The following is an 18,573-nucleotide window of genomic DNA, read 5'->3' as shown; positions in this document are numbered from 1 at the left end:
TTAATCTGCATTGTGTGGCAGCCATTTTGTCTTGTTATTGTGCAGGTGACTTCGGATTAAAGTTGTCAAGGTTTCAACATCGTGCACTTGTTATGATTTGAAGAACCTGTCTGCAAGGCAGGATGATCTGGCATGCATTGTGTTCCCTTTGTGTTGCTGTTTCTGTATCATAGATTGTCTACAGTGCAGAAAAAGGCCATTTGCCCCATCGAGTCTATACTGACCCTTTGAACAGCATCCCACCCAGACCCAGTCTCCCACCTTACCTCGTAACCCTGCATTTACCATGGCTAACCCACCTAGCCTGCATATCTCTGGATACTACAGACAACGTACCATGACCAATCCACCTAATCCGCACATCCTTAGACTGAGACAAGAAACTGGAGCACCCAATAGAAATCCATGCAGTAACAGGTGCAACATGCAAACTTCATAGAGTGTCACCCAAGGCTAGAATTGAACCTGGGTCTCCTCGCTCTGTGAGGCAGCTATGCTAATCACTAATCCACTGTGTCACCACTTCCTTCCCTGATGATATTTCAGATCTCCTATTTCCATTCAGACCTGATATATAACTGTTAATCTTCCAGGTTGAACCAATGGCTTTGCAAATTGCTTCTCCTTTCTTGGCAATACACTTTACTCAAGTAGAGGCCAGAGTGATGGTTATTTATGAAAATCCACTTTCCGCAGATCCCGATTTTCTATTTCCCTGTGAGATCTCATATTTCTATCTCGAATCTCTGCTGGCAATGTAATCATCCCCTCAGTGACTCAGTTCCTGGACTTGAACTTCCCACTTTACCCAGGACTCTATGGATTAGCTGCTGATAAGCTCCCTGACTATTAGTGCTCAAAGCCCTGCGACTAACCGTGGCTACCACTGATTTGACAGAACAGCTCAAAATGCATACTATGGCCATCCAGACTGATAGCTCCACAGCACCCTGACTGAGGTACCATTAATAATTTTCAGACTGGTCGCACTTGGACTTGCAGGACTGTTCCTCAATCCATGGAATGCAAGCACACAATTTTCTAGACTTTGGTAGGACCAAGCACCTGACTGACCATGGCCAACTCCTGGTCCGAATTGGACAAACCCCTTGACTGATTGTGGCAGCGCCCCCTGAGTAGCTGTAGCTCCCCTTTGACCCCACAAAGATTGGTCACCTTTGAATTTCGAACACGGTCATTTGCTTGAAGTACACAATATGTTTTTGCCACACAAGCTGCTGGCCCATACGGTCAGTGTGACACTGACACAGAGAATGACACTGTACAGCAACTTCTCCATCCTTTTGCATCTTCAGTGTCCTGTACCTGACAAACTGTCTGCCTAGCCCTTGGTGCTAAAAATTAATGCAAGTCACAGAGGCTGGGAGCCAATTGGGCAGAAAGTAAGTACTAAGAAAGTAAGCCGACAGCCATAAAATGTATTCTGTGCAGATGCACAAATGCATTATGTGTCCCTGCATTCAAAGCAGAGGAATTCCAGTCATAAGTGGTCTTTGAAGCCAAAGTCAAATCCTGAATGCTGACATGGTGTGAGAATTGACCAAAAGGTGGTCATGATGACGTGTTGAGGCTGCTGATTTGGTGAAGGTTTGTTGGGGTTAGTGTCCACAGAGTGTGCAGGCACGTTGTGTTGAAGACCGAGTGATCCAAAAGCCTGGATAAACAAGCAGCAGGCTGCTATCACTAGGTAACTACTCTGACTTACAGAATTTGAGACATCGAGTAGGAGAGGAAAATTGGGAGTTGTGTAGAAATGAGGCTAATTTACCTAAAATTGAAATGCAAATAGATGCAAATAGATGGAAATAAAGCAGTCACTGCTCAGTAGCAAGATTCTGAACTCGCCATTCAAACCTGAAGGGAAAAAACCAGAAACATTTCTCTCAACATCGATAACCTAATTTTTTTCATTAGTCATACTTTCTCCTTTCCTGCCATTGCCCATGTTGCTCAACAGAGCAGAAAATTCCAACCATTCTAGCAATATTTCTGTGTATCTTCCCTTCAAGGAATATCCTCTCTTCTTTAGGAGAATACTTTGGCTGTACGTTTTGAATGGTAAACAATACTAGTGGGGAGCCCTCCTGTGAGCAGATGCTACAGATAACTTTGATGAATAGAAAGCAGGCCCAGGGTGGTCTGTGAACACTATAAACATGTAAATGTGAAAATTGCATGGCTCCCTCCTCAATCTGTAAGGGTGTAGTAAGTATCATATCAAAACCCTTGCACTCAAAAACCAACAGAACTGAATATTTAACCCACTGCAGTTTTTTGTTGCCATGGGTAATTCAGGGGAATTCATTAATCACCAGCAGCTATCCATCATGTTCCTAGGAGGGATGGGGGTGTGTGGGAAATAAGCTGCATGTTAATGGATTGGTAGCATTTACTATTTATTGGCTGATTCTGTTAAATATGGCAACAATGATCTGCTTGATGTAGCTGTGCGTCGTAAACACAGATATATAAGGAAATATCCTTTATAGAGGCCTCGATTGAGCCAGTGGCAAAGAAGTTCATCCATCAACGAACACCAAGAGGCATCAAGACCTGTTACAAGAGCTTGTAGCTATTAGGTGCAGCCTATTGGTATGGTGAGTCCAAATCTTAGTTGGATATGGCTTGCAGTGAGAGATCCATGCCCTGGCCATTGATTATACTTGTGCAGGTCTGCCTAATATTCCCTTTGCTCCACATTTTGCTCCTTCCAAATCAAAATGGATACAATAGCACAGAATAGGCCTGGTGAAAACCAAATGAGAGGTATATTGCCTAACTTTGGTTTACAGTTTCAGGTAGAATACAGTATATCTGGCACATTGGGGCCTGGGAATTAGGTTCACTCAGGACCATTATCTCAAACTCCATCTGGACACTCAGGATTAGTGTTATCAAAAATCCCACTTAATGCCTGCTTGATTAGTACTATATCCACAATCATCCTCTCCACCCAGCACTGATGCTCACTAGCAGCTATAAGATGCACTGCAGAAATTCACCAAAGGTCCTCAGGCAGCATCTTCCAAACCTACAACCATTTCTATCTAAATGGCCAAGGACAGCAGATATATGGGAGCATGACCACCGCCTAAAAATTCCCCTCCAAACTACTCGCCATGCTGTCTTGGAAATATATTGGCATTCCTTCATCATCATTGGGTCAAAATCATGTAATTCAATCTCAAACAGCACTATAGGTCAACCTACAGCACATAGACTACAGTGGTTCAAGAAGGTGGCTCACCACCACCTTCTCAAGGGCAACTAGGGGCAGACAATTAAATGCTGGCCAGCCAGCAATGCCCACATCCCACAAGTAAATTTAAAAAAAATACCTTTCTTCACTTCCAAACATGTTTCCAGTATATCACCAGAGAAATCTAATGGCTAGGGATCCAGGTTGCAGAACAGAGATCTAGCAACAGTCACTAAGCCATGGATTTAGCGGGAAACCTCAATCTCAGGAACCTTCTGCTGACCTACTTCTGTCAGGATTAGGATGCAGAACACATAAAGCACTCAGATCACCTGTGAGATGTATTCAAATAAAAAGCACATGCCAAAAAGGCATAACTTATTCTGGGAATTACATTTAATTAAACTTTGTGTCATCTGTGCCCATTTGGTTTTAACCAAGGACATAAAGGACAGGACATTAGTAGACAAAGGAACTGACACCCATACAAACTTATTTATATACAAATATGAGCAAGAGAAGGCAAACCTCTATCCTGCTGTAACTATTTAATAAAATTGCAGCTGACCTGTGGACTTAACACCAATTCCCTGCTTTCTCCTTATATCCTTTGGTTCCCTTCTCAGTCAAGAACCTATTGATCTCTGCCATTAAAGTATTCAATGACTCTGCCTCAACCACTATCCAGGAAAAATCCATAGATTTGTGTTCCGCTGAGAGGAAAGGACAGTCTCTACATCTCTGTCTTAAATGGGAGATCCTTATTTTTAAACTTTGGCCCTTCGTTCTAGTTTCTCTCACAAGGGAGTACAACCTTTCAGCATGCGCCATGTCATGTCCCTTGAGGAACTTATATGTTTCAGTAAGCTTACCTCACATTCTTGAAAATTCCAATGACTACTAGCATAATCTGTCCAACATTTCTTCAAAGGTTAATTCCTTCATTCCAGAAATCAGTCAACTGAACCTTCTCTGAATGGTTTCCGATGCCATTAAGTTCTTTCTTAAATAATAAGATTGGAATTGGAGACTATACTCTAGACACGGCTTTACCAGTACTCTATGCAATGGTAGATAAGTGTCTTGACTTAACCATTCCATTCCCCTTGCAATAATTGACAACATTCCATTTGCCTTCCTAATCACTTGCTCCTACTGGTATGTTAACATTTTCCTTTTCTTGGACCAAAGCATGCTCCTATTTTATTCTTCCTGCGAAGTGGATAAGTTCACATTTTCCCATATTATAATCCACTTGCTCACTGACTTAACCTATCTGTATCTCCTTGCTGACTCCGAAGTCCTCTTCATAACTTACTTTCCAACCTTTTTGGGAGCAAATCCAACCTTTTTATCAGCATACATTTGGTCCCATTATTCAAACCGTTAATATTATGTTTCACCCCAGGTGAGAAGGCGTCACAGCTCTCCTCTTGGTTAGTTGCAATAATTTTACAAAATGTTTTTCTCTTTTGTACATAACAATCACACTTAGAGTCATAGAGATGTACAGCACAGAAAGAGACCCTTCGGTCCAATTCGCCCATACAAACCAGGTATCCTAAAGTAATCTAGTCCCATTTGCCAGCACTTGGCCCATATCGCTCTTACCCCTTCCTGTTCATGTACCCATCCAGATGCCTTTTAAATGTTGTAATTGTACCAGTCTCCACCACTTCCTCTGGCAATTAATTCCATACACGTACCACCCTCTGCGTGAAAAAGTTGCCCCTGAGGTCCCTTTTAAATTTTCCCCCTCTCACCCTAAACCTATGCCATCAAGTTCTGGACCCTCACCCTCACCCTCACCCTCACCCTCACCCCAGTGAAAAGAGCATGCCTATTTACTGTATCCATGCCCCTCATGATTTTATAAACCTCTATAATGTCACTCCTCAGCCTCCAATGCTCCAGGGAAAATAGTCCCAGCCTATTCAGCCTCTCCCTTTAGCTTAAACCGTCCAACTCTGGCAACATCCTTGTAAATCCTTTTTGAACCCTTTCAAGTTTCACAACATCCTTCTGAAAGCACTGAGACCAGAATTGCACACAAATTCCAAAAGTGGCCTAACCAATGTCCTATACGGCCACAAGTCCTTCCAACTCTTATACTCAATGCTCTGACCAATAAAAGGAAGCATACCAAACACCTTCTTCACTGTCATATCTACCTGTGACTCCACTTTCAAGCAGCTATGAACCTGCACTCCAAGGTCTCTTTGTTCAGCAACACTCCCCAGGTCCTTACGACTAAGTCCATACCACAAAATGACATGATCCGCTTTCACTAGTATCCTTTCATACAGATAAGGAAGGACACCACTTCGACTGGGACAACACATCCATCTTAGGACAAGCCAAACAGAGACATGCACGAGAATTCCTAGAAGCATGGCATTCCAACTGGAACTCTATCAACAAACAGATCGCGTTAGACCCCATCTACCATCCACTGAAAAAATGAACAGGAAATGGCATCACCACAGGAAATGACATCACCAACCCAAAGAAACCCAAACATATAAATAGAAAGCAAGAATCATGTACACTGTTTCATCTGAGGCCCACTGACGATGTTACCTAGTAGGATGACAAAATGTCTGGAAATGAATCTCCCAGCTCAGCAAGCAAACCTACGTCCAGAACCTCAACCTGAGCTACAGGTCTTCTCAAAACTTGCTACTAAGTGTTTAAATCCTGCCTTGATTTGCCTTTCCAAAATGCAGCACCTCACATTTATCTAAATTAAACTCCATCTACCACTCCTCGGCCCTTTGGCTCATCTGATCAAGATCCTGTTGTACTCTGAGGTAACCTTTTTTGCTCTCCACTACTCCTCCAATTTTGGTGTTATCTGCAAACTTATTAAATATTCCTCCTATGTTCACATCCAAATCATTTATATAAATGATGAAAAGCATTGGTCACAACACTGATCCTTGTGGCACACAACTGGTCACCAGCGTCCAGTTTGAAAGGCAACCCTCCTCCACCACTACCCTCTGCCTTCTACCTTTGAGCCAGTTCTGTAATAAAATGGCTAGTTCTCCCTGTACTTCAATTGATCTAACCTTGCTAACCAGTTTACCATGAGGAACTCTGTCGAATGCCTTACTGAAGTCCACATAGATCAAGCACACCGCTCTGCCCTCATCAATCCTCTTTGTTACTTCTTCAAAAAACTCAATCATGTTTGTGAGATATGATTGCCCATGCACAAACCATGTGTGGACTATCCCTAATTAGTCCTTACCGTTCCAAATGCGTGTAAATCCTGTCCCTCAGGATTCCCTCCAACAACTTTCTCACTACTGATGTCATGCACACCGGTCTACAGTTCCCTGGCTTGTCCTTACCACCTTTCTTAAATAGTGGCACCACATTAGCTAACCTCCAGTCTTCCAGCACCTCACTTGTGACTATTGATGATACAAATATCTCAGCAAGGGCCCAGCAATCACTTCCCTAGATTTCCAGAGTTCTAGGGTACACCTGATCAGGTCTGGGGATTTATCCACCTTTATGCATATTTAGACATACAGCACTTCCTCCTCTGTAATATGGACACTTTTCAAGATGTCACCATCTATTTCCCCACATTCTATATCTTCCGTGTCCTTGTCCACAGTAAACACTGTTGCAAAATCCTCATTTAGTATCACCCCCATCTCCTGTGGTTCCACATATAGACTACCTTGCTAATTGTTGAGGGGTCCTATTCTCTCCCTAGTTACTCTTTTGTCCTTAATGTATTTATAGAATCCCTTTGGATCCCCCTTAACCCTATTTGCCAAAACTATCTCATGTCCCCTTTCAATTCAATTAAAGTTTAAGAAGATCAAAAATGAAGATGCACTAATTCCAAGGTTTCTCTAAGTTTTCTTTCGTATGATGATGGTTGCTGACATTGAAGGAGAGAGATGACCTTGCTATATTCAGTCAATGTTGCTTTCTCTCTCCTTTGTAGGTCAGGTAAGCTACTGAAACATGGTTAATTTATACATTTCATGTCTAGCTCCATTGTCCTTCCAAAACTAAACAATAAAATAGCTAATGGTTCCAATATGTTATCTATTACTGACAGAGTTTTGGAATTCAGAAAGAATTCAAATGTATATTAAAAACTAATGTGAAATTCTATTGAATCACTATCACAATTTCCTGAAAGACCCTTTACAGCAAGACTATTAATTAGTTTTTCTCATTTCATAACACTAAATAGAAAATATGCTAATCCTTAGTTGGTTCTTCAATAGTCTATAGTTTTCAATAGCCTGCTCCAGAACCTTTCTCTTATACCCTGTAGGGTTTTATCCTCCATGGCATTAGTGGCTGTGTTAGTCCAGTCTCTATGTAAATTAAAGTAGCTCTTTATTCCTGTCTTATTCACATTTCACGTGTCTCTAATTTCCTGATGTCTACCATGCCCGGCATTACTACTATTGTTTGGTGGCCTATAAACAACCCTCAACTTTTCTTAACTACATTTACAACATTGATCCTTATATCTGAGATAATCTCTCATGAATGCACTAATGTCATTCCTTACCAAGAGTGCTATACCTCCTCATTTTGCGCTTTCCCAATCCTTACAAAATAATGAATATTCTTGAATATCCAGTTCTCAATCTTGGTCAGCCAGCCAGAAATGTCTCTGTAGTATAATTACATCCTATCCACTTACCTCACTTTGTGCATTCAAATCATAAATCTTGTTGTGAATGCTGCATGCAATCAGATAGAGTGCCTTTACCTCTTCCATATTAAAATTATTCTGCATTCTGATTCTATTTCATCTTTTCCTTTGACTGTCTTCCAATTTCACTTTCTGCTTTTCTACTTCCAGTTGCCAGTTTTGTTTCTTTCCAGTCTGAGCATGCTCTCAGGTTCCTAACCCTGTGTACATCTCTCTTAAAACCTCCCTAACAGCAGTCACAAATGTTCTGATGAGGATATTAGCCCTGAAACTGCTAAGATGCAAATAAGAACAGGAACTGCTAGACAAACTCAGCAGAAAAGACAGCATCTATGGAGAGAGAAACAGAGTTAATATTTTAAATCCCTTACAATTTGTAAATACTGTTAAAATGCAACCAGGCTTACTTGCACATTGAACACCTGCCCCAAGAACCTATGCCTTAGGAATCTCAAACCTTCTCTTCTACAACAGTTCATCCACATATTCAATCATTCAGTCCTCCTATTCTGATACTCACTGGTGCGGGGATTGTGTGTAATCCTGAGATTACTGCTTTTGAAGTCCTACGTTCAAATCTCTTTCCTAGCTCCCTAAAATCTCATCCTCATTACTACCTTAGTCAATGGTCACAATGTGGACAATGATCTCTGGCTGTTCAACCTTCCCCAGAAGAGTGTCCTGCAGCCTCTCCATGATATCACTGACATTATCAGCTGGGAGGCAACATACCATACTGGAGACATATTTATGATTGAAGTAATGGTTGTCTTTTCCCCACATAATGAATATTCTACCACTCTTCTTCCTCCCCCCATTTGTAGCTGTGGTGCACTGGGTTTTGCTTTGACTGCACACCACTTTGGAACCATTGCCCTCACCAATATCCAAAATGGAAAACCAATTAGAAAATAAGATCTTTGTAGGGGACTGCTGCGCTTACAGTCCAATTCTCCTAGACTGCCTGGTGGCCACCCAATCCCTTTCTACTTGCATTCACCTGAACTGCATTTGATCATGTTTCTAAACATGCTAAACATTCACATGGTTCCCACTGCCCTGCAAATGAACCAGAGTGACTCCAACCACCACTTTTGAGATTCTGAATGAGGGAGCTCAAGCTTGTGCAGTGACATTTTCTGTAGGTATGTTTATCCAGTACATGTGACTGTACATCAATGATTTCCCACATGGTACATGTTGGCCATTATATGCAGTTGAGCTGCCCAGCCATAATGTAACTTTACAGACTGTCTATTACAAGTAGAATAGCTTGCTCATTACTCACCAACTATCTCCTTCTGCCCAGCAGAAATAAGAAGCAGAAACCTGAGGGTGAAATTAGTTAAAAATGTAGAAACAAGAACAACCTACTCTCCACCCCCCCCCCCCCCCCCAAACCCATCCGTAAACTCATCAAACTCCCCATTCACCAAACTCTCATTTTCTAAATCTGCTTTCAGTCAGCAGTGTTTTCCAAAGTCCTAGTTTTAATTACTGTCAGTTATCAAAAACAGAAAAAAATTACCAGACAATAAAATTTGGACATTGCAATTACAGCTTTCAGAGTCTGAAGAATTATTGTAAAGACTTAGCCATAGTATAATTGTACTTCCATGATATAACTCACTGTATAGATCACCTATTTGATTACCATGGGAGATCTGAACCCACTGAGTTTCAGTTTGACAGTTTATGAACCATTGTTTCATTCAGAGATGATGCCCTTTATCAAGAAATCCAGGACAAGTATTCCAAAAAGATAATGATAACCCTTTTATTTTATTTTCCTGTAGATCTTATGGATCCAATTTTCCAAGTACATACTGTACTCATCAAGAAAGCACTGACTGATTTCCTTCCAATTCCTGATATGTGCATTGGCCTGGAAAAACTTTCTATTATTTTCATGAATATGGAAAATAAGCACTTACATATTTTACTTTGTCATCTGGTTCTCCACTCATTAATAAAAATGACTTTTAGTTTTACCCTGAATCTGATGGGAATATGCCTACAGCACTTTGGATAAGGTGGGACAATATGTTGTATAATCCATTTGATTGTCAATGCCTGACAGTAGTTATTAAAACCCATGACAAGCTATTGCACTGCAGCATCTGTAAGAATGCAGGTTGCAGCTCATAAGAGACTTGATCTGCTGAAGGAAATTGTCTTTTTGCTCTGAACATCAAAGTAACAACCTAATATGTGTCTATACCTGAAACAATAAAATAAGGATAACTAAGGGAGTGTGAAAAGACATATACAGCTGAAGGATGATTTTAAAGTAATTTAAACTAATGCACAATGGTTGCTGCTACAAATAAGAACAAAATTCTAAAATCTCAAGGCAATTTTATTTTCTTCTGGATCACTTATTATTGCATAATTATATGTTACACATTATTTATTTTTTCTAATTGCAATTTTGATAGAGATTGGAATGGAATTTGTTTTGCTTGTGTACTTTTCATATTTATCATCCTTCATCATAGTATCCCCAGGCCAAATGGTGTCAGATTATGGGCAGTTATATTCTATTGATTCTTGTCCACATGAAAATGGAATTATAGTAGCTGTGAGAAGGAGACTTCCTTTTGATTACTTGGGACAATATTCAGGCCTAGTTTTATAGGTGAAAGTATCTCAATGCACAATACAATCATGTGAATCTTTAAAATGTTTTATCATGCTGATCAAGATGATTGAAACAAGGAAGTAATAAGTAAATAATTTGTAATTAAAAAAAGAAATGTACATGTATATTGGAGCTGCAACAATTGACACTTCAGAGAGTTAAGCATTTTTAAATACCACTATATACAAGTTATAAAAAGCTGTATGACCCCATTGCACATATCACAACTAAAGGAGCACAGAATATCCAAGCAAGGAAGTTATGTTAAACTAATATAAAACACGGGTTCAGCATCAATGGAATCCAGGTTGCATCCAATTGCATTCAGGATGTGAAGGCATTAGAGAGGGAGCAGTAAAAGATTTACTAGAATGTTTCCAGGGAACTTCAGTTACAAATAAAGATTACAGTGATTGGGGACTTTTCTCCTTGGAGAAGAATAAGAGATCTGAAAGCAGATGGCACTGTTTTATGTTAATTGGCAAAGGAAGAAACATGAACAATTTTTTTTTGACACAGCAAGTGGTTAGAGTTTGGAATGCTCTGCCTGAAAGTATGGTTGAAATCTAGTCCACTGAAGCATTTAAGAGGGAATTGATTCATGGTCTGAAAAATAGAAGAATGGGGAAAAGACAAGGGAGTGATTCTAGGTGGATTGTGCCTTCAGAAGACCAGCATAGACACAATGGGCTAAATATGTTTCTTCTGTACTGTTGCCAATATATTAGGTAAATTGCAGAAGTAAATGTAAATATTTTCTCCGATCTAGGTTAAGAAATTAATTATATATCCATGCAGCAGTACCACTATTGTTTGAGCTCAGCTGAAGAGTTAGGCAGTAATATCACGATACAATCAATACCTTTTCTGCTGTACTCTACAATTTTACTCTGAGCACTGGAACCAAAGACTGCCGGTTTCAAATCGAGCTAGTATTAGTTCAAATAGTCCTCATAATAATGTGTGAAAAAATGTGTGCAGCTAACATCATGGAAGAAGTTCAAGTTGATCTTTTCCACTTTACGTTTCACGTTTTATTTCAAGTTCACAAAACTTTAAAAATAAAGTATTTTCAGCTTTAACTGGAACCTATCATCTACTTTTATAATTAATACAACAGTTGATATGCGATAAAGGAGCACCTTATACAGCCAAACTGTTTACATTTATTAAAAGTAACATATGCTATGCAGTTAATACAATTTTAAGGATAGCACGTGGCATCAAAATTTATTCATAAAGCATTGGATCACCTTGAGCATAGACGCTCCAGAATAGCAATTGCCTACGGAAGTCTGGGACATCGATGGTGTTATCAGTCAGCTCCTCGGATGCTGCGTGATTTGCTGTGCTTTTCCACCGCCACACTTTTCGACCCAGTCAGAAAGGCAGGTGTTAGGATGGTAGAGGGTCTTGGCTCAGAGTTGGGATGGGTGGGAAATTGAATGGATGGGGCTCCAGTGTCAGTGTTATGTTGATTATTAACTGTGCTGACATGCAAACCCAAATGCCTCAAAAATCAAGAGGCAAACTCTTAACAACCAAAACATTTGTTATAAACATCAGAAGTTGCTATTTTATACACATAAACCAATAACAAATCTCGCTCTTGCCAACTTATTTCCTTCCGAGCAAAAATGACCCCAGAAGTTTGGTGACTACATTTACCATGAACGCAGTGCCTCTTTGTGTGATGATTCAGAGGTAAGCAATGGAACCACAGCAGCAGGGGGACGTTTCTGGATAATGTTAGGTCCTCCCCACTTACTTGCTCTATTGCAGATAAACCTCACGCAGCAACTCTCTGAACTCCTGCCAATTGCAGCAACTCGGAGGTGATGTCAGCGAGCTGGACACAGTGTTCTCATTGGGTGTAGCCAGCGCAGCGCTCAGTGCTGCTGTAAGGATGTGCTGACTGTGATACTGGGGCGGTGCTGTGAGTCTCTGCTCTCTATCACACCGGGTGGTGCTGGTGTTGTTACGACGTGAGAGCATCGGAGCGAAGCGAAATCCGGCTGAAATTAGACTCAACTTTCTGTCGAATGCAGAGTCTACGCCACTATCAAACACACGGGCAGAGATGGAAGAGTTTCTGCAGTATACCAAGTCCATTCTGGTAAGAATGCCCTCAGATTGTCAGAGATTTTCAACAGTCGCTAAAAAGTACCCATCATATTTACATTGGTTATCCCAACGAAGTCTCCAAAATATTGCTCTGTCAGCAAGTCATTTGCTGAAGACTGGGCGCGTTGTGCTATGAGTTATGATTTCTTTAACAATACAGGCAAAAGTCAGTCAAGTCCTTTGTGCTTCCGACAGGCAGCAACCACCAATTACTGGCCACTGTTGTTTGTATACAAACCAACACCTATGTTCGACCTCACTGACATTAAAAAAACTTTATAAAGGAAACTATCATGTGGCCCATTTCTGGAATATTCTCCTCTTTTATTTATCAGGGTTTGATTGGATTTAGCTAAATTATCCACTTTCTTAGGTTGTGGTATAGTTAAGATAGAAGCAGTGAAGCTGTGAGAGTCAAATACATGTTGTCAGGTTAGTTGTTGAGGATTAAGAAAGCCAAGTTTTTCTTTAACATAAGGCTATACATTGGGAAGGATGAGACAGATGAAAATGTTATTTTTGCTGAGAGCTAGGTTTGTGTACAGGACTCCTTTTAATAGGCATTGGTAGCAAGTGAATCTCCGTAACCTATAACTTTGGCATGAAGGGAAAGTCTACGCTACTGCTACACCCCATAATGTTTGCCAGTTTTTTTTTCGTTTGACGTACAGGTTTTGCACTGAAGATGGGAAGCACTCTGTTATCATTTCTGTAGGTACCTCCAACCATATTTTCAGTTGAAGGAATGCTTTTTTTTATTGCAGAATAGTTATTTTGATGACATTATTGTTGGTGCTTATATTTTTTTTGGACAGTCTTTCTTTTAGGAGGTGACGGACATATTCACAGAATTTTATATTCAGGTTTTTGTTTATTTTATACTGTTAGATTACTTTTTAAACTCATTCATGGGTGATGGTGTCACTAGCGAGACAAGCATTTATTGCCCATCCTTAATTGCCCAGAGGGCAGTTGAGAATAAACTATATTGCTGTGGGCCAGGAGTCACATGTAGGCCATACCAGGTAAGTATGGCAGCTTTCTTCCCTGATGGGTGTTTTTCCAATAATTAATAGTGTATTCATGTTTCATTAGATTCACAGTTTATTCATTAGACTCTTAATTCCAGATTTTTATTGACAGATGAAAATGTCTATAAAAATCGTCTGCTGTGGTGGGATCCGACCATGAATCCTTAGAATGTTATCTGGGTCCTTGGATTCACAATCCAGTAATAATACCACAAGGTCATTGCCTCCCTTATTTGATTTAGGAGGAAAGCTACAATTAATGTTAAATCCATCAGTATCTTATGAATTTTATAACTCTTAAGTGTAGAAAAAGTTTCAATTCCCATGTTTTACTGCTTAAACTATTCTTTTGAATCTTATGGACTAATACATATGCAACTTAAAATACTTCTGACATGCTCTCCATGCAGTATAATTGAGTCATAGAAATGAACAGCACAGAAACAGACCCTTCAGTTCAACTTGTTCATCCCAATCAGATATCCTAAATTAAACTAGCTCCATTTGCCAGCATTTGGCATATATCCATCTAAACCTTTCCTATTCATATACCCATCCAGATGCCTCTTAAATATTGTGTTAGTTCTAAGTAAATTGTTTTCTCACTAATGTAGATATTTGTACAGTGAAAGAGTAGCTAGATGTTTCTGTTGAAAGGTAATGGTGAATCTGGATTCTTATTGTTAATCCTGTTGGTTTTTGATAACAGAAATAAAAGACCATTGTTTTTGGATTAAATCCTCATGCTAATAATATAATGCTTTTCTTGACTGGAATAATGAGTGGATTGAAGACTTTTTGTCTGGAATCGCTTTGAACCTCAGCAGGTGGTTGCCATGTAATAATAATAAATAAAAGTCAATGTTTGCAGTAAATATTGACAGTGACAATGTTCTATATGAAATAGGAGTGAATTAAGTCCAACTTCAATGTTGTTTCATGCCTAAGCAAATTGTGCAACAAACTGGATTCCTCAGAAATCTGGAAAGTTTCAAATCCTATGTTTTACAGTTTAGACAATTTTTAAGTAAACTTGTGCATGCTAAGTTACATCCTATTATTGGATGATATTTCAATCAAAATAATAATCACAGAAGGAAACCTTTTGGCACACACTATGATGACTTTTTAAGAGTAAACTAATTAATTCAATCAGCCTGTTCTTTCCCACATCCCTGTAATTTCTACTCTTCAGTATGTATCTACTAACCTAATCACTCACTGTGTAAAATGCTTTCCCTTTATAGTATTTGTGATTAGTTTGCCAGTTCCCTTAAATTTGAGCTTTACTGAGTTTTCTGAAATGACAACGAGCCTAATTCCAATACTGAAATTACATTCTTTTCAAACTTGGATGTCTACATTTGCAAGCTTTGACAAGTATTTTGTGGAGTCGAATAACTTGCAGTTATTAATGGAACTGCTGGACAATACTCAAAATAAGGCTTAAAGGGCCCTGAAATTAAAATTGGTGAGGCCACAACAGTTAAGTTGCAATTAAGCTTTTAATTGGTGCTCACAACTTCTTTGAATTATAAAGATGTTGCCCAAGAGGAAGTTTAGGATCAACCTTGAGCCTTTCTTTCTTTGTTTCTCGACCACTGAAATTGTGCACAGTTTTAGGAACTAATGAATATAGGTGAAAACTAAGTAACTATTTGTGACTTGGTTTTTTAAACAAAACCTTGCAGGTGTACAGGATTGACTGGGTAACTCTTTCCGATGTACTGAGTGGGTGAATGGCCTCCTTTTGTGCTGTATTATTCTATCAAAGTAAATTGCAATGTTTAGTATTGAAATACAAAATGTAAAAATCAGCACCTTTGCCTAACCTTGGAATAATTCCAAGGTAGAAAAGAGTATACTGTGATAATTGGATTGTGAGTCCTGCCGGAAACATCGACTCTCCTGCTTCTCTGCTGCTTAGCCTGCTGTGCTTTTTCTAGCTCCACATCTTATCGACTCTGACTTTCCAACAGCTGCTGTCATCACTATCTCCATGTGTTTATTGGATTTCAAGCTAGCTGAAAGTATTATTAGATAAATTGACTTTTTGTCTTTTTAAAACTTTTTAAAATACTTTAAGCGCCTTTTTATTTGAATTCTTTTCAAATTATTTCCTGTGGATTATGACATTGTATTAACTGAAGTCATCATAGGAATTTTGGTCATTTTTATCATTGTCATGGTATGCCATTGAAAAGAATAATCAATCTAGATATTTTCTGATACTGAAGTTGCGTTGGAGTCTGATTAGGTCAGTTGGCTATTTGTGTGGTCCTTTAATAATGCAGATGGAGCAGTCTCAGTCCCTATACTGGCTGTGAATTGTTCTTAGGACCTCCTTCTACACCTTTGTTCTTTTGTGATATTATGGCATATTAGATATGTCAAGAGCCATGAATGAAAATCTATGGAGAACGGGAATGCTAAGTAGGAGGGAGACACATTTTTGTGTAACTTCAGGATTGTGCCCAATTATCGTCCTTTCATTCCAATCATTGACATATTATAAACGGAATTGCAACTTTGAAGCAAGTGCTTTTTTTTTACATTTCAGATTGTCAGTGTTTGATTTGTTTCATTTTGGTTTTAGGATGATAATCTGTTGAAGGAATTGCAGGTAGATAGGATAGTAAAAAAGGCATTTGGCATACTTTCCTTTATTGGACAGAGTATTGAGTATAGGAATTTGGAGGTCGTGTTGCGACTTTATAGGACATTGGTTAGGCCAATTCTGGAATCTTGTGTGCAGTTCTGGTCTCCCTCCTGTTGAAAGGACGTTGTGAAACTTGGAAGGGTTCAGAAAAGATGTGCAAGGATGTTGCCAGGGCTGAAGGATTTGAGCGATGGAGAGACTGAATAGGCTGCGACTGTTTTCCCTGGAGCATCGGAGGCTAAGGAGTGACCTTTTATAGAGGTTTATAAAATCACGAGGTGCTTGGGTAGGGTAAATAGACAGTCTTCCCCCTTGATTGGGGGAGTCCAGAACTGCAGGGTACAGGTTCAGGGTGAGAGGAAAAATTTAAAAGGGACAACTTTTTCATGCAGAGGGTGGTCTGTGTATGGAATGAGTTGCAGAGGAAGTGATAGAGACTGGTACAATTACAACATTTTAAAAGGGTATATGAATAGCAAGGGTTTAGAGGGATATGGTCCAAGTGGGCGGTACGGTGACACAGTGGTTAGCATTGCTGCCTCACAGCGCCAGAGACCCGGGTTCATTCCCGCCTCAGGCGACTCTCTGTGTGGAGTTTGCACATTTTCCCCATGTCTGCGTGGGTTTCCCTTAGGTGCTCTGGTTTCCTCCCACAATCCAAAAATATACAGGTTAGGTGAATTGGCCATGCTAAATTGCCCATAGTGTTAGGTGAAGGGGTAAATGTAGGGGAATGGGTCTGGGTGGGTTGCGCTTCGGTGGGCTGAAGGGCCTGTTTCCACACTGTAAGTAGTCTAAAGTGCTGGAAAATGGGACTAGCTTAACTTAGGATATCTGGTCAGCATGGATGAGTTGGACTGAAGGGTCACTTTCTGTGCTGTACATCTCTATGACTCCTTTTATACAATTTTGGTAATACTGGAAAGTAGTTGCAGGCTGCTGACATTAGATATGGGTAACTTGAGAGACTCTGATTGTTGAGTGGCACGTTTGCTGAGTAATTGATGCATTAAATTAGATTTACTTTGGAGGGCCTTCACATTTTGTCGTAGTTTCTGGGAGATCTTGTCATCTCAGGTAACCAAGAGTAGACTTGATACACACAGTGGTTTTAAAATGTGTGGCTTATTGTCTGATGCTGATGTTTGCACTGATGTCATATTCGGCTGTCAGATTGCAGTTAAGTTGCTGCCTGCACCTTACTGTACTTTCTGCAGTCAGAGGCTGGTCTTTGCATATTGGTGCTTGGTATACATGTACAAAGGTCTGTTGTTGGGTACTTTGCTGTTCATGGATGGAACCAATAGTCATTTATTTCGTGAAAATACTTAATAATAACATAGTTAATAACCAGGCCCTACACTGCTTAACTACTGCATGGATATTTCTATAAACATTACTTTTTTTTACATTTTACTACAGGAAATGTGAAATCCAATCAGTGTAGGGCTATTTATAAATACATTAAATGGAACAGAAACAGGCCATTCTGCTCAACCAGTCAATGTTTGTGTTCTAAACCCAATATTGTGATGCTCCATTCTCTTCTCCCTCAATGAGTTTTGTATTATTGTACCTTCCTTCAGAATTCTCTACTTAGTTTCTTTGACAATGTTAACTGAAGACCATCAGTTATGATTTTTCTTATAAGTCAAAGCATTTTTTGTGCATTCATCTTATCAAGATCTTTTGTAATTTTGAAGAGCTCTATAGGTGATCTGATAGCCTCCTTTCTTGAAGAGAACGGAGTTCCACGTGATCAATTCTTTCCTGACATATTTTTTATTGGAATCCTGAAAGGCCTGGTAGAGTGGATGTGGGGAAGGTGTTTCCATCTGTTGGAGAGACTAAGACTCCAAGGCATAGCCTTAGACTGGAGGCATGACCTTTTAGAACTAAGATGAGGTAGAATTTCTTGAGCCAAAGTGTGATGAATCTGTGGAACTCATTGCTGCAGAAGGTTGTGCAGGCAAAATTATTGAGTGTATTTTGGACAGATGTAGATAGGGTTCTTGATTAATAAGGGGATCAAGGATTACAGGGAGAAGGCAGGAGAATAGGATTGAGAAATATATCTGCCAAGATCGAATGGCGGAGCAGATTTAATGGGACGAAAGGCCCAAATCTGCTCCCGTATCTTACGATCTTATGGCATTATGTATGTCCACAGCTTTCTGGTATCATCCTTGCATGTCTTCTTTG

The 18,573-nt window shown here is 39.7% G+C and overlaps 1 protein-coding gene across 1 annotated transcript in view; it reads left to right on the top strand.

The window, feature by feature from the left end:
* The first annotated feature begins 12,494 nt into the window (after positions 1 to 12,494).
* LOC140486271 (protein prune homolog 2-like) overlaps positions 12,495 to 18,573 on the top strand; it is a 417,027-nt gene continuing 410,948 nt past the window's right edge. Inside the window, exon 1 of the mRNA XM_072585194.1 lies at positions 12,495 to 12,673. Within this exon, the coding sequence (XP_072441295.1) occupies positions 12,638 to 12,673 (36 nt within the window). The 5' untranslated portion in view covers positions 12,495 to 12,637. The remainder of the gene's footprint in view (positions 12,674 to 18,573) is intronic.

This window comes from Chiloscyllium punctatum, chromosome 2, assembly GCF_047496795.1.
Source record: "Chiloscyllium punctatum isolate Juve2018m chromosome 2, sChiPun1.3, whole genome shotgun sequence".
Classification (NCBI taxonomy): Eukaryota; Metazoa; Chordata; class Chondrichthyes; order Orectolobiformes; family Hemiscylliidae; genus Chiloscyllium; species Chiloscyllium punctatum.
This window is presented reverse-complemented; position numbering and strand designations above follow the sequence as displayed.